The sequence below is a fragment of the Dasypus novemcinctus genome, chromosome 16 (genome assembly GCF_030445035.2).
Source record: "Dasypus novemcinctus isolate mDasNov1 chromosome 16, mDasNov1.1.hap2, whole genome shotgun sequence".
Classification (NCBI taxonomy): domain Eukaryota; kingdom Metazoa; phylum Chordata; class Mammalia; order Cingulata; family Dasypodidae; genus Dasypus; species Dasypus novemcinctus.
The window spans coordinates 69,849,315-69,872,276 of NC_080688.1; the positions used below are offsets into that span (position 1 = coordinate 69,849,315).

At 35.6% G+C, this 22,962-nt stretch overlaps 1 protein-coding gene across 6 annotated transcripts in view; it reads left to right on the plus strand.

The window, feature by feature from the left end:
• The window catches only part of DCC (DCC netrin 1 receptor), a 1,130,593-nt gene that overhangs the window by 1,027,778 nt on the left and 79,853 nt on the right, over window positions 1-22,962 (plus strand). For all 6 annotated transcript variants that reach the window (XM_058277746.1, XM_058277743.2, XM_058277744.2 and 3 more), the window contains exons 21-22: window positions 1,361-1,393; window positions 21,378-21,443. In XM_058277746.1, coding sequence (XP_058133729.1) covers window positions 1,361-1,393; window positions 21,378-21,443 — 99 coding nt within the window. The remainder of the gene's footprint in view (window positions 1-1,360; window positions 1,394-21,377; window positions 21,444-22,962) is intronic.

Sequence of the window (22,962 nt, forward strand, 5' to 3'; positions counted from 1 at the left end):
CACAAATGTTAATAATGAGAAGAGGGTAACTGTATTTTCTGTGTAGTTTTTCTATAAATTGCAACTTTTCTAATAAATAAAATATATATATAAATAAGCCCCTTTATATATATACCTTTTGCAAATACAATTAAGAATTTAAAAGTCTAATGTTTATTAAGATATATTTTCCAGGTTGTATCTTTAAAGGACTATGTCTACATTATTTTTAAAATGAAACTAGCTATAATTGATCTCTGGTTTAGAAGTCATTCCTCTGGTTCCTCTGGAAAGGACTTTTGCTAGTATCATTGTTTAAGTATTTTGATTCTGTGCATTGGAAAATGAGTTTTGCTCCTTCATTTAGAAAAGAGAGGACCATCACTTCTAGGATATCTGCTTTAAGTTACTTTGCAAACAATGATGATGGATTTGCTATAAGATAACCTGTCATAATGAGCAAACTGATACTGTTACAGATTCCTCTCCATGTATTTGGTACTATATTTCCTCTGTATAAACTTAACTGGAGCATATATAAGAAGCAAATAAGTAAGCATAGGATCCTAAGTCTGAGTGCAATTAACTGAGTTAAATATACCAACCAGACTCAAACTCAAAGACAATCAAGTATAGTTGAAATGATTCCAATTGATATATTCCTAACATATAGCACAATCTCCTTGAAGGTATGCATTGGTCTGAAAGTCATATCACAATTTGTAGGAAAGTAATGATATAAAAGATTCATCTCCCATATAAAGGAGTGATATTTGTTTAATAACCCCCCCCTTTTTAAATTTTAGAGATATTTTCAAATTAAAAAAAAAAAAACAATCTTTCAGGATTACTCATAAGTTACCTAAAGTTGTGAACAACTCAAGGGTTATCTTTGTAAGGTCTAATGATTTGTCAAATCATTTAGATTATACTATATTTATGCTATCTTATTTTATTCTACCCATGTGAGAATTGTTTAAGTTCTCTTGATGGAAAAAAAAACTGGATACAAGGAAATAATTTCCTGAACTTACTTAAAATATGTAGGTGATAATTACCTGGTATTTCCATGTATTTTATTTTTTACTGTTGGTTCTATATTTAAATTTATATGATAATCATTCTTAGATTATGTTTAGAAGGATGTGACAAATTTTTAGAATGCACGTGTGCAGCAAATATATCATCTTGGCATTTATTTTCCCTCTGACTACTTCTTTAATAGAAACAGTTACATATAACCATGGTTCCTTATCAATTTGATTTCAATAGGGCATTGATCTTGAAATGAAAACTTGCTCAGAAAACTCTTGATTTGATATGTCAGTTTCCTTGCCGGAACCATCAAAGTCTAATAATATTGTTTATTTTTCCTCCACAGTGGAACACCCTGACAAAATGGCTAATGACCAAGGTACAGTGGCTCAATCTGTAGTTTCTTCCTTTTTGCATCAATCCTCTTCGTTTGAAATGTCAGTCATTACTTTGTAGGCCTCTTTTCACCTGGGCCATACACCTGATGAGGCAGACACTGGCGAGATAATTAATCTTGTTAATGAAGTTCTGCTTGGCTGAGGCGGTGGCTCTGATAGGGAAGACGTAAATTTTCTTGAGAGGAAATTGTTTTGTCTCTATTCTGAAGGACCAATTAAAATGTCAAGCTTCTTTGTATGAAATAAAATTTTAGTCTCTGTCTGCACTTCTGAATAATTCACATTAAGTATAATTAAGCTCAGCATAATTTTCAAGCTGCTCTTGCACCCTTTCATGAGCCATAGATTAAAGTTCTGAGACTCTACAGAGAAACACTCATAAATCATATGTGCTTTTCTTCTGCAGTGTGCTGCTTTTAACAAATAAATAGCAAAGTTAGATCAACTTTGTTTTTAGGATATCATACTTGCTCAATTTGAAACCAGAAACTTTTTCATTCTATGAATCACATGATGATCTGATTCAGAGTATTTTATTCTCCTTCCATTCTTTTAAAAAAAGCTGATTAGTATAGAGAAACAAGGATGATTTTACATGAAGAAAAATGAAGATAAAAAAGTTATCCATCAACTCATAGGAAGAAATGAATTTGGTATTACCATGATTTGTAGACGAATAAATTAGAATTTCATTATCTTTAAGTGACCATTAGCAGAATGAAAGAATAGCTAATGAATTTTATTTCTCAGGATATTATATTCTTTCAAGAAGGGGAGTTTGGAAATACCAGTAGCTGGTTATGGCTGATGTATTAGTTGATTCAGAGTCTACAGCTCTTTGAGTTTTCTTCCTGCTTTGGACACATCGCAGTGTTTCCTCCTGACTGCAGAACTGACTTGCAAGCTTCATTCCCATAAGGCATCATGTTAAAATTGGCGGAAAACATTCTTTGCAAATTCCAACATCCATACTTTTTAACTTTTTACCAATGCTATGTTCTGGATGTCTGTTCCCATCAACAGCAGAAATTTGCCTACATGAGTAATGTTATCTTCAACAGTTCTGTGTTCAGGTTTTCTAAAGGTGCTTATATCCAAGCCTCTGCTTAAGAGAACACAGAGGTCCATCCCTGGATTAATAGAAATGATTCAGTGCAAGGGCAAGGAAATGTCTGCCCAGAGTTAATATTTCCATCAATCACCCAGATTCTCCTACTAATTTCCACTGAAAATTCTTTCATAAGATCAATATCTACAGAATGCTAATACTTGTAAAAATATAATAATTCTAAAAATTATTAAATAAGTAATTACAGGTGAGCACATATTTGCTTAGGTAAATTAAATGTTAGTTTTGTCTGAACCCAAAGCTGGAATAATTAATTAGCAGAAGCTTGTTTTATTATTTCAGTTTTAAGAGAAAGTAATGTTCTTCACTTAAATGAATTTGGAACTTCCACAGATGGAATTTTTGAAATTAGGAAGAGAGAGAGGAAGAAACTAACTGAATAGAAATTTTACATGATTAGTCACTTAAGTGACAAGATGCCCAAGTTTCTCAACAAATACATTTCAATAGTCTCTGGGTTCCTTTTAATTGTTTGTTTTGTTTTGTTTTGTTTTTGCCATTACTTTTTAAAAATTAGCTGTATTATATTTCAAGCTACCACAAATATTTCTGAAGGTTGGTAGTTGTATAAAATAAAAGTTAATGAATTATTCCCCAGCCCTTCAGATCACACAATACCCACAGATTTTATTAAGATTTTCACATCTACAGTGAAATCAGATCTGTTACCAGAACCAGAAAGAATTTCTAGGAATAATTACCAGAGACTCAGTCTATTGGTATATTTGGGCAATTTTTCTTTATCTTCATCTTGATATCAGAAGCCATTACATTTTATGCTACTTAGTGCCTTATTTATTCACAGCTGGTCTACAGTTCAAGTTGATAACTCTAAATTTTAAGTCAGATTCAAACCACTTGTAAAATTGAGAGAAGTGATGACATATAATTTAATCATTACAAATAAGATCTTTAAATTTTACAAGGAAAGCATTGAAAATTTGCTGGCCACCAAAAGCTCTTTATGAACAAAATAGATCTTCTGAGTTGATGACCAAGTACATAAGGAATATACCCAACTAACTGGCCCCAAAGATTGGTGAGCCTAATAGGAAAAGTCTGTTCTCAGTGTCCCCACTCTGGACACATAGCAAATCAGTTGAATATATGCTTTACCATGTCCACTGTTAAACTGATTTGCCCCTTCCCATTGTGAAATGCTCCCACTGTGACTTTTATGACAGGAGCTAAATATTTGCAGAAAGAAAATTCCCTCAGAGAAAAGCTGGCACCTTCGGTCAGCGTTAACCTTGCAAAGATGAATCCCAAATAGAGAAGCAGGAGGTAGAATTTCAATTATATGAGAGAAAGTAAAAAAAAAAAAAAGCTTTTAGTTTGTTCTAAAAAGTATCTCTGCAGACTCTTGTCACAAATGTCTTTTTCTCGGAGTCCATGATCTGCTATAAAGAACATAAATGTGGAAACAAAAAAGTCAGTTATATTTGAATCAGCTGAGATTCACAAAGAATACTTTCCTCTGGCTAATACTGAACTGATAGACAATTAACATAGAACTTTTTATCCCTTTGTGTAAATGCATATTGTTTATATCCAGCATTTTCTCAACCCTCTAATCTCAGCAAATTCATTAATTCCCCTCTGTTTTATCTCCCTTTTCTTTTATTCCATGTCTTAATTATTTACATTCTTCTAGCCACAGTTGGCTAATAAGTTAAAGATTACAAAGTTTTTCCTTTTTAGAGGGAGGGTCCAGTAGAGAAATTTAATGGGCTATATGAAGTTCATGCGGATGGCATAGAAAAACTCTGCTGTAGATTTTTTCACTTTTTAATTTCCCATAATTTCCTGTCAATTTGGTTGTGTCTATGTGGGTGTTTGTAATAATAAAACTAATCCTTAAGCTCTTACCATCAATCACGGTTCTAAAATCTTGAAATGCATTGACATCTAGCCCTCATAACAGTGCTGTGAGAGAGGCATCATCATTATCTCTGTTTTAGCAAAGAAGGAGGTGAAGCTCAGAGACTTTAAGTGGTCTGCTTATCGTCACACAGTGAGTAAGCTGCGAGTCTGTGACTCCAACCTGGGCAACCAAATGTACTGATCTTACACCTTTTCATGCACAACCACAATAGTACCTTTGACATAATTGAGCACATGCTGTATATAGAATTTTGTGTATTAAATTGGGCCTTCCTTTCCTCATCTCTGTGAATATTCTAAAGAACAAAACCAATGGCTCTTAATTTGAGGTCATCTTGTTAGTGGGAAGCCACAGGACTGAGTATGTAATACTGATAGTTCTTTATCTAGAGCAGGAGTTCTTAACCATTTTTGTTCCATGGGCCCTTTTGGTATGGTAGTCAGGTGAAAACCACAGACCCCTTACTCACTCCACACTATACAGTGTATTATTTAATAAATATAGCACACCGACACCAACACGCCTCCACAAGAATAATGTTTTTTGAATTTCAATTCAAGTTTGGGGACCCCTAGTTAAAAATTCTGTTCTAGGGGAGCAAAGGGACAATGCTGACTCCATCTTCAAATAGAAAGCTGTTCTTTCCCTCATTCACTGATCATCTTCCCAGTTTTTCAGATCAGGAAGCAGAAGATAGATGTTTTTCCCAAGGTCACACACACAGCTGTTGGCAGAGTTGGAACCCAAACCTGTTTCTTAGAGTGGACAAACTTTCCACTGTAAACAACTGCTTTACTTAAGAAATATTTGGCTTTTAGTTTTTCTAAAATCAACTTAAACATTTCAGAGCTTCTCTTGTATTAGAAAATCTCCTAGGTTGGGCATGAAATGGAGGCTGGTTGCAACTGTAAAATATGACCACTTCATGAAAATGGCTATTGTTTTTGTCATCCTTATATGCCATTTAACACCCAAATATTGTTCTCCACTTTGAGATGTCTGCACTTGTGAAAAGAGCACAAATGTTTGTAATTTCACGTGTGTTCCCAAGCCAGCCCATTGTGCCAACAGAGAGGTGATTTGGCAGCAATAAAGTACCTTAATGAGGGCACGATCTTCGTGAAATGATGTGTACCGTTACTGAGGTGAATCATGAAGAAAATGCTTGTTTTGGGCACTTTCAAGTGTCCTTAATTCTCCATAGCCTGGCAGAGGGGTGATCTGAAACTGTAGTCTGGAGAAGAGGCATAAATTCCTAAGTTACCTTATAGATCCAGATGAAGAAGGCCTGCTGCAAACTGCTGTCCCAGTGGTAAGGGAGAATGACTCTCTTCTGAGTTGCAGTGATGGCTGGTAATGCTCTGGCTTTCCCCATTGGCAGTCCATCTGTGTCTGCTCCAAGATCACTGGAACGGAACCAGATACGTGGAAATTAGTGTAGTCCTGCCACGGACCTCAGGTGTGGCTTTGTGTAGATGACTTAACTTCTCTCAGCATCTTCATCTGTAAAATGAAGACTTTAGCCAAAATCATCTTTTGGGTCCTTTTTTAAAAAATGTGTTGTATTTTATTTTCCAAATAATACTGATTAAAAATATTTATACACCTACTTTTAAGTCCACAGTTTAGTGCTCTTATTTGTATGACTTTAAAACTTATAGCCCAAGATCTTTATGTTAAGGATTGGGGGAAAAGATTCCATTCAAAACAAAACCTGAGATATTATCTACATGATTTTCTCTATACTTTATTTTAAATACATTAATTTTTAAATGGTACTCATCTTTTTTTTCCCCATCTGGTGGTAAAATACTAGTGCAACTTTTCAACAAAATAAAGTTTACCACAGATGGAAATGAAATTTCCCAATTGGAAATGACCCTTCAGCTGTCATTAAATAAAATTTCTCAACTGAATGTAAGTGCAAAAGAACTGGTAGTTGACATTTATAAGTAAAAATACCAAGTGCTGTAGCATCTTCTACATTGCTTCTGACCACCTGAACTTTGAAAAAAACAGAGATACTTATTATATCGAACTTTTGTTGGTTTTGAGAAGGCCTATAAGGGTGTTGTTCTTTTTTTTTTTTTTCCTTTTTACATTCTAGGAATTTTGCCATCACCACTCTACTACTGTTGCAGAAATGGCATCTGTGACTATCGAGGGTAGACAAGAATGTTGTTCAAACTCAAAGAAAGCCAGAAGCCAAATTTTAACTGCACAGTAACAATGCACTTTTCTTGATGCAGCCTTTTGTTTCCTATATATTCAATTTTTTAACATACATGAACTTGTATTCTAATGATTTTTCATTTGATTATACAATAATGAAAAAATTTGAGGAAGACAAGACCTGGAAAAGAGAGAAAGGAAAAGCCTTACCACAATGAAAATTGATATATTTGGGCCCAACTTATTTTTTTGGTTCCTTTTGAGATCTAAAATTCTCAAGCTTTAAATCAGAATAAAACCCAGGCATAGCATCTTTACATAGTGTAGCAACTCACATTTATTGCATTCCTATGATGTGTTCTATCAGTCTTCTGTGTACTTTACACATTATCACATTTAATTCTCAAAACAAGCTCGCAGATGTGGAAAATGAGACACAGAGAGGTTAAATGGCTTGGCCAAAGTCACACAGTGGTTAAGTTGGGATAGAAACCCAGACTTCCTAACTCCAGAATCTCTGTTCTTAACCACTGCATAATTTCTGTAAATGTAGCACATGAATTGACTCCTACCTTTGTTATTAAGAAAGTTAAACCTTAATGGCATCAACCTAAATTCACCTAGTTTGCAGGACTTTGTCTTTTCTCAATAGGATATTCAGGCAAGGTATTTAACATTACACCTGCCATTTTCCACCTCAGCGGTTTTAATCTCATGAATAAACAGAATGTTAATTGTTTCCAATTTCAGGGAAATAGGGTTTGCAAGGCAGTCCAGTCATGCTTGGCATTTAGTTAATGTAATCCAGACTTTGCAGGGTTTGGATTACAGTAGCTAGGCTGCTCTTTGCAAAATTGAAACCTATAATACCTTTTGATGGGAGCTGTTTAATTGAAAATTAAAACCTTTTTTACCCTGTTATTGTGTTTAGTTTTAACTCAGTTTGTTAGTCTACTGCTTCTTACACTCACTCGAAAAAGCTGTTTCACCTGTGCTTTTCTGAGGTCCAAAAGTTTGCAATTCTAGAAATTACATAATCACGGAAAAGCAGAGGCACAAAACGTGTAATGTGCTTTAACTAAAGCGCTAAGGCCCTTATCGTGTTCCCAGCAAGCAGTCAAGTAGTTGGCTTAAGGCACTCTTTCAGAAATTTTTGTATTTTAATATGTAATTTGAAAGAATAAAACATACTCCATGCCCATAGGAATTCATGTGGCTCATGGTGGAATTTAACCTTCCCAAGCCTTCAGGATAGGCATTTTTGTGACCAGGCCCTCATAAAATGTCATAAGCAAGGTTATCTTTCAAGGCCATTGTACTGCTAGATGTCCTTCCTTGCTATTGATATTATCAAGTGTAAGGTCTTTCTGGCTTTATTTTCCTCCTCCTGTTACTCTGATCTCTACTTCCTCAATTTTCCTCCTGAAATGTAGAAGGTTCCCTATTGCTTATAGAGTGAAATCAGCTCTTTAACATCAAGACCTTGGCTGTTTGGCCTCATTTTCCCTTTCTAGCCCAATGGTCCATCCATACTGCTCTCCATATGTATCAAAGCCTAGAGGCAAAATTTCACCCATCACTGGAAAAGGTACATTTTCACAGTTCCATGCTCTATCTGGGACCATTCTTTCAGGCTTAGCAATACTTTCTCCCTTTCTCAACAGAGTAGAATCATCATCTTTCAGAACTCCCTTCCCAATTCTACTTCCCCCCCCCAAAAGCCACGATACCCGACTCATTCCTCACTGTGTTTCTGTTTCATATAATTTGCTATTCATCTTCCCGGGCTAACGGTCATACTGGAAAGTCCCCAAGGCCACAGGATGGGTCTGACTCACGTTGTCATACTCACCTCTCTGCATCCTGTCTCTAATTTAGAATCTATCTTGCTGTAGTTGCCCTGCCACATGAGTGTTTATTGAATTGAATTATGGCACAGATGCTGGGGGAAACGGTCACAGAATAAGCTGAAAGGTGCACTTCACCATCTAATCCAAAGGATAAGTTGGAGAGCCCAAAAATAATAGTGCTCATGGTTGTGGTTACTCTATGTGTTACTGTTCGTGGGGGAGATGAAAAAGATACAAGAGTATTTTTCCAACAGGGAAAAAGTATATTCAATATCCACCTAGAAAAATAAAGCTAAACAGAAAGACAACAAATCTTCTGTGATTCAGAAAATTGTGGTTATATTTATAGATGATTCACACATCCTGTGAACTTTTCTTGACCTTCACCTTTCCTGTCACTCCTTATTAGCAGAAAAGTTATATGCTTGCATTTCACCAACTGACTTCTAATTCTGAGTACAGAAAGGAAAAACTAAAAGCTAATGGGTGTTGATAAGTTTGTGAGATTGTGGATGTGCAGTGTGAAAGAACTGAATTCATTTTTTGACAACTTGTTGATAACTATATAGCAGCACTATGCTAGGTGTGTTGAGCATAAGAAAGAAGTATGCCCCAGTGGGTCCCTCTTCAAGATGCTTACAATCTAGTGAGGAAGGGAATACTAACACTCCCAGTAAAATATGAGAAAAAACACTAAATGCTAAGCCAGGTGGTACCATCTACATATCTGTGTTAGGGAGGAATCAGTGATGACAATAGAGGAAGAGATTTCTTAAAACCCACGATTGGGCTTTTAATATATGAGGAGGACTTGAATGAATACAAATGATTACAGACGAAATCCTGAAATTGGAAAATCAGGAATCCAAGAAGCTAGTCAAATGACAAAGGTTATAATATGGTTTCTAGGGACAATTAGGGCAGCACTTTGCTGTCATACACTATGGTACAGAGATAAATTAGTGAAGGCACATTTTCAATTTCTTTCACTCTACTCAAGCAGTTCTCAGGCTTCCTTCCTTATCCACACATCATGTCCCTATGTACACTGGCCGCTGAAGACCAGTGTGTTCCCATGAATCCAGAGCCTTACAAACACCATTCACTCTCAGCCTGTTCCTTTGTGCTTTTTCGTGAGGTTGGGGGAGGATGTGTGAGGAATAGGGATGGGGTCTTAGTATCTATCATGCTTAAGGAATTTTCCTAGCCTTATTTGTCCACTTCTGTCTACCTTTTTCTGAAGCTGGTACCTCCACTTCTCCAAAAGCTCTGCATGGTTAAAAACTCAACTATTTCCTTTCCCTTCCAAAACCTGCTGTGCTTCTGTATGTCTTATTCTGGTGAATGGAGCCATCATATCAAATAATACACAAACACACCCAAACCCTCACACTCACACACCAGGATCAGCTCTCAGATGGTATTCTAAGCTGTTGCTCCACCCCCCACCCACCATTCCCTGTGTTAGTTCATTTTTTCACCCACAAATGGTAAAAATCACCATCATCAGAATCAGGCAGACTTGGCCACTGCAAATGCAGTCCTTGACATGTTAAGTAATCTTTCTGAGCCCCAGTGTACTCATCTATAAAATGGGGCTAATGATGTCTATTTCATGGATTCATAATTAGTATTATTCTCACCCTATTTATTGTAACAGTAATTCATTTATTCCTCACATTCAGTTATAATAATCTTCCTAAAATGCATATTTAATTGAATCACTTCTCTGTTTAAATACCTTTAAACAGGTATTTAACCTGTCCCCTACAGGATAAACTCTAGATTCTTTGGTAGATTATATAAGGAGTTTTATTATTTGATCTCTATATTTCTAAATTCCTCCACCTCATCCTTTCCTGCTCATCCTTTGATTCTCACCTACTCTAAGAAGGCTTCCATCATTTTTCTAGGGAGAATTAGTCAATCTTCCTGTTTTCCCATTAATCTGTCTTCTTATTTATTTATTTTGGTTATAATTATTCACTCAATATCTGGCCCTCTCATTAAAGTATGAGCCTCTCTGATGGTCATCTTCTATCCCCTTCTATTGGACATTGGATACACTAAACATTGTTGATGAATAGATGAATGGACCATGGGCGGATACATGAATAAAGAAATATTGAGGTCCAGAAATGTCATTATTCACATATGTTAGCAATGCTTCTAGCAGATGCTCACATTCTAGTGTTTGCACACTTCAGTTGCAATTTCCAGACATGGAGTCTCTTGGAGAAGAAGAAATCTTCATGCCCTTCCTCCTCTGCTGCTTGGCAACTTTTTTCAGACACTAACAGGTCTCATACCTGCCTTGAGGATAAGCTTGTGGACCATCTAGGGGAGGGGAAGGTCTTCATGGGTCACTCTGTGGCCTTTGAGAACTGTTCTTTTATAAGCCACCGAAGACTCTGCCTCATCCTTCATCATGGTGTAGCCAGGAGAATGAGCTTGTTCTTGGGAAGATCCACTCATCCAAGAAAGTGCCTGTATTTAGAGAAACAGAATGTTTTTCAGATTTTACTAAGGACAAAGGTACATTTAAAAATGATTTCCTAGACTCATGCTCTGGCCCTTACTTCAGATATACTAGAAGCAAGGGGCATACAAAAAGACTCTGGTGAGAGGAGAGAGTTCAGAAACCACTGTCAACCACCATATCATTAATGCTATTAATATTCACCTACATTTTTACACAAATCAATTTTATTGATACATATTAATAAAGCACACAATTTATCCAAAGTGTACAATCAATGGTATTTGGTATAATCACATAGTTCTGCATTTATCACTTCAATCATTGTTACAGCATTTTCATTATTTCAATAATAATAATAATAAACAGAAATCAGGCAAACAAACAAACAAGAAAATTCCTCACCTCTCAATTTCTCTGTTTCCCCTGCTGTACATGGGCTACTATTTCTGGCTATTTTTGCACAATTATTCATTTGTTTATTAAGCACAATGACTTTTTTGGTAAGTTAAAAAGTCCTTTATTGTAAAATTATAAATTAAATAGAAAAATAGATTGAAAGAAATTACAAATTTTAAAAGAGTGTGCAAGACAAAGTTAGATTTAATATAATCACCTATAAAAATAGATACAATAACAACATTTATAAATATAAATAATAATTCAAATATAGAAATTAATTATAACATAATTCACATTTTTATATTACAGCTCTATTATCGGACATAATGATCTCTAAGAATGAAAAAATTATTGAGTTAGTTATTTAATTTTCATTTAGTCTATAATTCTTTCCAGATAATCAAATTCCTATCTGGGAATTCTTTATATCTTACTGGAATGAATTACAGCAGATAATTTGCTAACTCATAATTTTATGAAGCAGAAAAACTCAAAATCTTGTTCAACAGTAGTCATGTTAAATCATTATTCATCCAGATAAATTATTTTAATTAAAAAGAATGAATAAGAAAGGGTTAAAAAAATGAAGTATCTAAAAATATATCTCGTCTCCAACCTTCCTCAATTAAAAGCAAGTGTTTATTTTGTATGAAAAAAATTATAGAATACTGCTCACAGGAATAATTTGCCAGTTGCACTGAGAAATTATTGTTCATTTAGTATAATGTTATTTTACATTTATCTGGTCTACTTCAGCTCTTTTTTGGTTACTATTTGCATGGGTTACCTTTTTCCATCCTTTCACTTTTATGTCCTTATGTCTGAGGTGGGTCTTTTGCAGATGACATATAGACAGCTCATTTTTTTAATCTCTTCTATCAGTCTGTTACTTACTTCATCCATTTTGTCCTTCAGCTTTCTGTTGTCATATTGTTCTATTGTCTGTCTTCTTATCATTTAGTTTACCCTTCCTGATAATCTTTATTTCTAAACTCTTCTCCAAATCTCTTGCCCTTGATTTTTTCTTTCAGGTTGCCTCACCCCACTTTAGTATTTCATGGAAATCTGGTCTTTTGGTCTTTCCATCAGGTTTTGTTTGCCTATGAAGACTTTGACCTCACCCTCATTTTTCAAGGGCAGCTTTGCAGAGTGTAGAATTCTTGGCTGGCAGTTTTTCCTCTTCAGTACCATACCACAATACATCATACCACTTTCTTCTCTCTTCGGTGATTTCTATGAGAGCTCAGCACTTAATCTTATCAAGTTTACCTTGTATGTGATGCTTTGCTTTCCTCTTGCTGCCTTCAGAATCCTTTCTTTATCTCTGTTATATGTCATTCCGAATAGTGTCTTGTGGTAGGTCTATTAGGATTTCTTATGTTTGGGGTGTTTTTTCCTTCTTGGATATAGATATTATGTCCTTCATAAGGGTTGGGAAGTTTCCAGTCATTATTTCCTCAAATATTCTTCTGCCCTTTTTCCATTCTCTTCTCCTTCTGGGACACCAATAATGCGAATGTTTGTGCATTTTGCATTGTCATTCAATTTCCTGAGACTCTGTTCCATTTTTTCCATTCTCTTCTCTTTCTGTTCTCCTTTATTTTCCACTTCAGATGTTCTGTCTTCAAAATCACTAATTCTGTCTTCAAACAATTCAAACAATTCTTTTCTTATGTGACTCCAATTTATTTTTAATCTCATTCATTGTGACTTTCATTCCAATAAGGTCTGTTACTTTTTTTTGTAGGCTTCCTAATTGATCTTTATGCTCTTCCAGTGTCTTCTTAATATCTTTTATTTCTTTAGTCATACTTTCTTTAAACTCTTTGAAGTGGTTTAGGAGAGTTGTGTAATTATCACTGATTAATTGTCATAAATTCTATATCTTTTCAGGATATTTGGTTTGTTATTTTGACTGGGTCATCTCTTCCTGTTTCCTAATATGGCTTTGAATTTTTTACTGATTTCTAGGCATCTAAATATGTTGGTGAATTTACATTGATTGGTAATTTCTCTTGCTTCCCTATTGTGGGGTTTTTGGGTTTTTTTACAGCTCTTCTTTGACGTTTGGTTCAACTTATTCTCAGTATTTAAAATTTCCCAGCTTAAGTTTTCAAAATTGGGCCAGGGACTTACTAGGGTTATCTTGATTTTCTCCCAGGGGTAGGATATAGAGAACATGAATAGTTTTTGTCCATGCAATTTCCAGGCTGGCCAGCAGATAGCACTAGTCAATGCACCTTTCCACGGAGGTGTTTCAGTCTCTAATTTCCTATGTTTCAGCAAGTGGGCTCTGTTGGCTGAATTCACTGTAGAAAAACACCCCAATCTCTCCTCCCTTTTCCTTGAAACAGCTGACACCCTCTTAGTCAGCTGCAGTGATTCAGGGGTTTTACCCTAGCTTAATATCTCAGGGGTAGGGGATAGGAGCCCTTCCTGGCCACTACAGGGGCTTAGTACCTCACGTATGTCTTTCCGGCTTCTTTGTGTCTCTGTCCCTCTCCTTCCTGGAAGTTGTGTAGGACTGTCCTTTTCTGCTGACCCCCCAAAGCAGATTCCTCAGACAAATTTTGGCTCTTTCTCCATTGTTTTAGTGAGAGCATTCAGCTCTGTTTGTCCATTGCCATTTTCCTCCATAGATACTCCATCTATATTTTTTCTTCTGTTAAGAATTCAACTTTTAATCATAAGTTTCATTCTGAACTTATATGAGCAATAATTTAAACAATTAATAAACTTATTAGGCTTTAAATATGTGGGAGGATATAATAGGGATGACCAGGGAAGTGGACTTGGCTCAACAGATAGGGCATCCGCCTACCACATGGAAGGTCCGTGGTTCAAACCCAGGACCTCCTTGACCTGTGTGGAGCTGGCCCATGTGCAGTGCTGATGCACACAAGGATTGCTGTGCCATGCAGGGGTGCCCCCGCGTAGGGGAACCCCATGCACAAGGAGTGCGCCCTGTAAGGAGAGCCACCCAGTGTAAAAGAAAGTTCAGCCTGCTCAGGAGTGGCACCACACACACGGAGAGCTGATGCAGCAAGATGACGCAACAGCAACAAAAAAAGAAACAGATTCCCAGGCCTGGCAAGAATAGAAGCGGACACAGAAGAACACACAGTGAATGGACACAGAAAGCAGACAACTGGGTGGGCGGGGGAGGGAGGGAAGGGGAGAGAAATAAATAAATCTTAAAAAAAAAAAAATAGGGATGACTAGGAGTGTTTAATAAGTTTCACCAACACCCAGACAAAAGGAGTCATACTAATTGTAGTCTGAGCCATGTAGATCAAAACTTGCAGACTCTCCTTACCTGGAATCTTTAAGAGGAAGGCTTCCTTCCTTCCTGTGATCAAAAGGTCTTGTTGATATATCCAGATCCTCTGACCCCCTGTTATTTGCCCTTCAAGTTTTTGTCCAAGAATATAGTGAGGATGAACACAATAGAATTCATAGGAGTAACCATGGAACTTCAGAAATATACATAATTTTTTATTAGTGAAGAAGGATGAGTTTATGTTAAAGATTTTCATTGGCTGACAACCATCATTAGGATGGATGATGATACTGCCAGACTGATTTTTGGGATCAGGAATCCAGATACCAATTATTCTGGCAGAGTGTTGCTTTTACTGTGGTGCTTGCAAGAAAAGATGAAAGCTGTCTTTGCAAACTTTTTTTCTACCTCAGAAGATTGTTGAGGCAACTTTTCTTCACCTGTCATTTGCCAGGCTCTGTTGGAGGCTACATGTATGGCTCAAGGAATCAGGACCCAGAATCAAGTGGAGATGTCAACTAAGAGCCAGGAATTCGGATAAAGGAATCATTTGTGTATTTTTCATGGTTAGGGTGACCATAACTTCCATTTATTCCAGGAGAGTTCTGATTCATGCCTGCGTCCAGGAGAAGTTCCTTACAGCACCTCCTGATTTCCATGTTAACTACACGGCCATTCTATCAATGACATTTGCACGTTAAATTCTAATCTTAGTTCTAGACTGATTTCTAAAGATTTTAAAGATCAGAGTTGCTTCTCAGCCAGATTCTACTTGTTCTTATTTTAAAAGCAGAAATGGTAACTAAAAACAGCTGTACCTCATGGTTAAGGAAAATATGAACCTGTTATATTTGGCCCTCTTGTACTGTCTGACACAGAGTAGGTCATTATTTCCTTTGGACTTGCTGCACGTGGCAAATATAACCAAAGGTGCTGAAGTGGAGAGGGCGACAAGGAATTGTTTAGCACTGATATTCAATATATGATAGGCACTATTAGCTGCCCTTACATGTAACATACTTCCAGGCAATATGCTCTTTTATGTTTATTATGAAACAATGTGTTGAACCTAGGAAAGGGTACAACTGAAAACACGGAAGAGCTTGTTAGAGGTCGTTAGAGCACCTAAGTGTTGGTTATGACTGTGCTTCCTATTCTCAGGTTGCCCTGATGCCTTTATTCAAAATCAGCTTTATCATCAAATGCACAATAAATTGATCTCTTAGACACATTTTCCAGCCTTTGATGAATCATCTGCTTTAAATATATCTCAATATGATAAGTGGTTGGAAAGTAAAACTGCATGCCTGTGACGGTCTTTATCCACTGCTATACAAGACACAAAATCAATGCAATTTCTATCATCATCACCAGGATTATTTTCAGAGAACCAATTCTTTAAGATCAAGAAGATAGTCCAGTGGTGTGCATCCATGGAAGGATGTATATTGAACATTTGTTAGATGACCATAATGTCCATTTGATTTAGTCTATGGGCCTTATGTTTTCTCCAGGGATTGATTGTGTAGGTGCTATCTTGGATGATCCTCAGTTATCTCCATTCAGGGAAGATGGATTAAAGAAAAGATTAAAACTGCCACATTCAGCTTTCTCCATGTCCTCTGCAGATTCATTTCCCATTCCCTCCTTCTTGAACTCATAAACATTCATAGAGGAAAAAATCAGATTCCAGGACTGGAATCCCAAGCTAATTAAGCTCTGGTATCTGCTGAAAATTTTTCATCATGGGAAATTTCCTCCATTTGTCCATATATGCTACAAATAAGAACTCTATATAAACATTAATGATGTTTGATTTTATACCACACACAGCAATAAAATCTGTTAGGTGCAATAGCAGTAGCACCTTACATTTGTACACATTATTAACACATGACAAAGTACCCTAATTCACACGATTCATTCGTTGGTCACTGGGAACACAGTAAACCTGCTACACTGGTAAGCACCAAGGATATAAGAATGAGTCTTAGATTCTTAGAGAAGGGGTAGTGTAAGAAAAAGAACTGGACAGGGCTCCTGCCGTGACAGGCAGACTTTCTTCAATGTATCTAGATCCTATTCAAGCCATTCATGGTTAGTATCAGTTAACTGTGGATGTTTTTTAATTTACTCTGACTTTGAAGGTTTAAACATAAGACGATTCATCTATTACTATAAAATCACTATTAAGTTTAATTTAAAATATTTTTGCATTTATCTCGTATTAAAAGAACTACAAGCAAATTAAAAAATTATGTATTATTTTAAATCCTACAGCATCTTATATGATCCACAATTTTATTTTTAAGATATAACTATAAAACCCTGACTTATCTTTACATACTGTATTAAATCTGTAACATTTTTTCAAAATAAAGATCCCTAATAATTAAATGGATGCATCAGCATTTAAATATAACACTGTGAAAATAATGTAATAAAATTTCATTCTTTTGGGATTCTAGTTTAAAGTTCAACATGGCTCAAATAATTAGAAATGGGTGGTTTTTTTTCTTTTTATCTGAATTGTTAACAGCATGATTTTGTAAGAACATAGTGATTAAAATATACTATATGAGCATAATATTCTATCCTAGAGAATATAAAGAATGCTTTTATAACTGTATTCGTATTCTTCTGCTTAACAGAAATTGAGGGAGTGAAAGAATTAACATGCTAAAAAGTTAGTGAATTTATGTATCATATGACCTAATTGGAATTTCATCCAGATAATGTAATCAAAATACACTCTGCCAGAAAATTTTGATAATTTAGGCAAATATTTTCTATATTTCCCTTTGGTTTCAAACCAGATACACTGACTTTGGGAGAGATGAATTGTCTTATGTTTAAACCTTCAAAGTCAGAGTAAATTAAAAACATCCACAGTTGACAAATACTAACCAGGAATGGCTTGAATAGGATCTAGTTACAGTGAAGAAAGTCTACCTGTCATGGCAGGAGCCCTGTCCAGTTCTTTTTCTTACACTACCCCTTCTCTAAGAATCTAAGACTCTCTCCCACATATGGTAGGCACTTATTGAATCTTGATTGAATGAATAATATTAATTATTACCAGTTTTATGCTCCATTACTAAAATTACAACCTCAGGACAGGACTGTAGGTTAGATCATTGCATTAAATGAATTAAATGACTGTTTCATTCCAACCATGTTCCAAAGTCTTCTATTTCCCTAAATCAGTGCTCATGAAATCAAGCGAGTTAACTAAACACGTCCTATCTTTGATCCATCACAACAAGCCCTTCAAAATGCTTTGAAATGCCAAATGTAACACCAGTATTCTTTCCTCTTCAGTCTCCAGCAAATCCACATTTGGCAACTTTGTGGGGTTTCCCCTAAAGAAGTGGGAGAATCTTTTTTTTTACTCATTCTTTTCCAGGAAAAGAAGGCTTTCTGGAATTTAAAAGACATATTTCAGAGAATAGAAACCTAATAGCAAGCACAATTAAAATTTGATCCCCATATACTTAAATCAATATATCCCAGGCTATCAATAACCCACAAAATAGGTTTTTTGTGTGTTTCCCTAATGTAGTGGGGCAAGAAATCTAAATTACCATAAACTCCATCTGGCTCTTTGATGGCAGGTTTCTTTAAAGTACTTTCTGTTAGATTTATTGAAAGTTTCTTAATTTTCTTTTGTGGTATCAATCTAATTATAACCAACAAAAGTTAACCCACATCAATACAGTCAATTCTGTGGGTAGAAAACCTGAGTTTTAAGCAGCATTCTTTTATTTAAAGCAGATCCCGCATTGCTTTATTTTAGCCAACCCCTTGAACCATGTGACATCTGATTTTCTTCTACCTATTGAAATTCGGTGTCATCAATCATCTTTCTAAATCTAAGGGTGCTGTACCCTTAGAGCTTTGTGTCTAAGTAATATATGGATTATACTTGTGGGCTTGTTTTTTCATCCTCCCACAAACTAGCAGGGAGAGTTAGAAACTTCATTAAAAAGACATTTGTCAGGATGCTGGAGGAAAAGGAAAGTCCTCCACGGGCTCTCTACCTAATTTCCAGCCAATACAGTTTTACTCCCAAAAGAAATCATTTATTGCTTTTCTGGCCTAAACGATGGGTTGTTAGCATCTTTTTTGGCTGATTGCTATCTAGTTGGTTTCAGATGTTAGAGAAGTCATCTTACTGTTTATATAGAACTTCTGTCTCACTTCATTTCTTCCAACATTGATCTCACAATGCACCATGAGCAAGCTTATTTTCTGTTCTTTGAAGCCCCAAATGTGTCTGCCTCACAAACAAGTCATTTGGAAAAGGAGTTAGGCTTGTCTACAGTTCAGTCAGCGCACCAAAATTTTCAGTTTCTGCTCATTTCAGTAGTCCCTACTCATCTCCACATGCAGGAACCTTCATCCTAATTCCCACTTCCTTACATGCCAATAATCATTGGCCCAGCAAATTAGAAATATGTATTTTATGCTGAAGATAAAATATAGTGTGATGGCTTTCTTTTCTCATCCCTTTGACTTTGTTCCATTGTGAAATGCAATTTATATCTTTAGGCATAAAAAGTATCTAAATACACAAAATTCAAATCTCTTTCTTCCCCTCAGCTGGCCAAATTCTCAAATCCTACATAAATTGACCACCTTTTATCTTGTGCTTTCCTGATTTTATTTTAAATGAAAGTTCCATATATGCATTGCTGTAAACATCCCTTCAAATTGGTATGAGATGTAATGTTTTACAAAGACTAGTAAATTGTATACTGGACATTAACAGAGAATAAGTCAATTTCAAACAAGCAGTTTCTGTATTCACCTGCAAGTAAGCGTGATGAACATAATCATGCTATTACTCTCCCGTTTCCTTCTAGAAATAGTCCAAAGACTTTATTTTTACCTCAAGGCAGTTTTCAAAAAAAATCACCAAAGGACTATAAAAAAAGATGTACATTTTTTTCCAGGTTGTTATTAGAATAAAAAAATAGAATATTTTTATGAGAGTAGGTAAATTCAGTTTTTGAGCACCCAGTGTATTAGTTACCTAACTGATACAAATACTATTAAAGACAACAAAAAAGGTAATGAATTAACAGACTCTGCTCCCCTTGAGTGAGTTCAAACTGCAAAGCCAAACAAAAGCAAAGGAAGTATGGGTAGCTAAGGAATCCTAGAACATCTGCCTATTTTTATTGGATACCCCTAATTATGGTGAACAGGGCTTTAAAAAGGGACTATCTTTTCCAAGGTAAATGTAGCACATTCACACATCCATTTTTTAAAAAATCTTTTGAGAAGCCCCATATTTTTGTGTGTGTTTCTAGTCAGAAAGCCCCGTATCTAGGCACTTTGAGGTAACTGCCTTTTAGTAACTCTCCTTTCCTCTTGGTCGAAATTGGCCTATGCAGCTAATTTCCTCCCATTTTGTGCTGGGCAAGAGTGCATTAGAAATACCCCCTCACCCGTCAGCTCTTTTAAGTACGTTTATCATAGACTGGATTAATTTCTTTCAATTGCTTGTTAGCATCCTAACTTGAGCTCTGAATTAATCTCAGAAGAATTTTGAAAAATTGTGAATGTATAGATATGAAACAGGATTCTAAGTTGTTCCTTCACAGCTCTTTTGCAAATACAATGATGAGGTTTGGGGAAAGCTTTAATAAAGGGAGTGTTTGGTATACAAAAGCACGTCACAAGAGCAGGACTTGAAATTCATGAAGATGAAGAAAGTTGAAATCCATAAATGAGAGAAAAATAACATACTATTCTAGCTGCCTCAGTTGGTTTCCTCTGCATCATCCAGTTGATGATAACTGCTGTCACAAAGCGTCCTTCTAAGCAACTAAAATGGAGCTTTGGCCCTAATGTGCATTTCCATATAGATACAACTCATAAATGTTTTTCTGTAGATGGTCCACCTAATAGGCATTCTGGAACTCAGCATTTAATCAAAAAACTGCAATTCTAAAACCAGATCAATAGAAAAAGATTTGGATGATAATATAATCATTTCTGTTTCTATTCTCTTAAATGCTATTTTCAAAACTGTTAAACAAATAAACCTAACAGAAGGCACTGTGTCCTATGACCTGATAATAAAGTTTTCTTTTGTAGAAAATATTCTACAAAATATTTTGTAAGAAATATTTTTTGTAAGAGACATTCAGACCAGGCAGGTTGTGGCATAGCTTTTACCCTTTACTCCAAATCTAATCTTGCATTCCCAGATACATTGTTTGGCACAAAACAAAAAAAAATGCTCAAAACTCAGTTATACGATGAGAAGTGCTGCCACCTTGTAAAATGATAATGACGATTGCCACAAAGCTATTTCAATGGGGTCACAGTGTGAGCAAGACCTCCTAGAGTACAAGGGAGGCCAGCTCTGCCTCTCCAGGAACCATGACCTGGCGCCGTTTATGTTTCAGGAAGTTCAGGAGAGCAATGTGCAGGCTGACACCAATGCAGCACCTTTCTTAAAACACTTTAACATGAAGTCTAGGAAAATAGAAGAGGAAGACAACTTCTCAAAGAGGAACTGAAATTAGCTCTTTTCAATTCTTGTGACAGAGTTTTTCTCACACATGGTGAGAAAATGATTTTCCTACAAGGCATAATCGTCTTAATATTTTCAGGTGTTCTTTGAGGTGGCCAAAAGAATTTTGTTCAGTTATATGTGTATTTTAAAATATTTATTCCTGTTGTTTTTTAATTCTTTTCATTTGTGACTTCATGGTGCATAATCTTGACATTCTGACATGTTTTCCCCATAAACAGGTCGTCATGGAGATGGAGGGTATTGGCCAGTTGATACTAATTTGATTGATAGAAGCACTCTCAATGGTAAGTATATAAATTAGATTCTATTGCATTAGTTATATTAATTAAGTTTTCTGGAGTTCCTGTGGTAAATTTTCTATTGACTTCAGGTGCAAGAAGCCTGGACTTTGGGTTTTAGTGGGGATGTGTAAGAAACATAATTTATTAACAAAACCTTTAGCACATTCTACCAGGAGATCAGCCCAAGGAGAGCTGACATCTACATAAAGCAGAGTCAATTAGAGGTGTCCAAAGATAGAGCATTTCATATATGTATATAATGTATATAAGTTGTTATATTGCATTCAAATGTTTCCAAAATTCTGATTTTATTAAACACAGCAATGTCTATGGTGCTTTGAAGTGAAATCCACTTAGTTTCATAAATTAAAATTACTTGGGCCTTTTAATCTGGAGAGTACATTCACTTTTTCAAAATTCTCCAGCACCTTAATGCTAATTTTCCTTCACATTGTCAGGATTATATATTTATTACTGTTAGTTCTAGTGGAATATATTCATACACCTATTGGCTTTGAGGATGAAAAAAGGAGGTGATATCTAAAACTGCACAGCGGAAGCAGGTTGATGTGGCTGCTGCATCCTAGGATCTTATTTTATAGGAAATTTTAGAAGGATGTATTAATACAAACCAGATTCCCAAAGGACTCATGTATGTGTGAGAAGTCCCTTTTATAGATTTAAGATATGTATATATATTACTTTTGCTGTCATCATTTACTAAAAATATTTCAAATATTCAAAAAGGCAAGATGAAAACATGTGTACCCAGCAACACCAAGTTAAGATATAAAATATTCAAAATACAGTTGAAATCTCTTGTATGCCTCTGCCTTAACCATGCTTCTTCACCATTCCCTCCATTCCAAACTCTGATAAAGCCACCATCCTAAGTTTGGCATCTACTACATATGTAAATATAACCTTAAACAGTGTAATATTATTTAACATATTTATAATTATAAAAATGGTATCATACTATATGTATCCTGCTACAACTTGCTTGTTTCTTTAACACTGTTTTGAGTTTTAGCCATGCATTTATAAATAGCTCTGTTTCATTTGTGTTTGCTGCTGAGTAGTATTAACATTTTATAAATATAACACCATGTATTTATTTAACCACTTTAGCAGGTTTTCATGAGAAATTTGATTACTGAACAGATAAATATTCATTTGGGTGGTCTCCTGTTAAAAAATCCAGATGGGTTTTTTTAAAAAATCCAGATGGGAACCCAAAATTGTGATCTAAAAGTTGATTGCTGAGCCTGAAGTTAGAACGAGGGTGTGAGTTAAGTGATTATTTCCTATCATAACCTCTGACAATGTAATACATCCATTTCCCCAATGACAGCTATGTGTGTGTGTATATATATATAGCCGTGGAATGAATCAGATGCTTGAGTCCAAGCCTAGAGGTTGGGTTCCCTCTCCTCTGGCCAATGGCAGACTCAGGAACATATTTCTATATCTTTTCAAGTTGCAAGGCATACCCTCCAGTGCTTTTCATGCCTGCTATTTA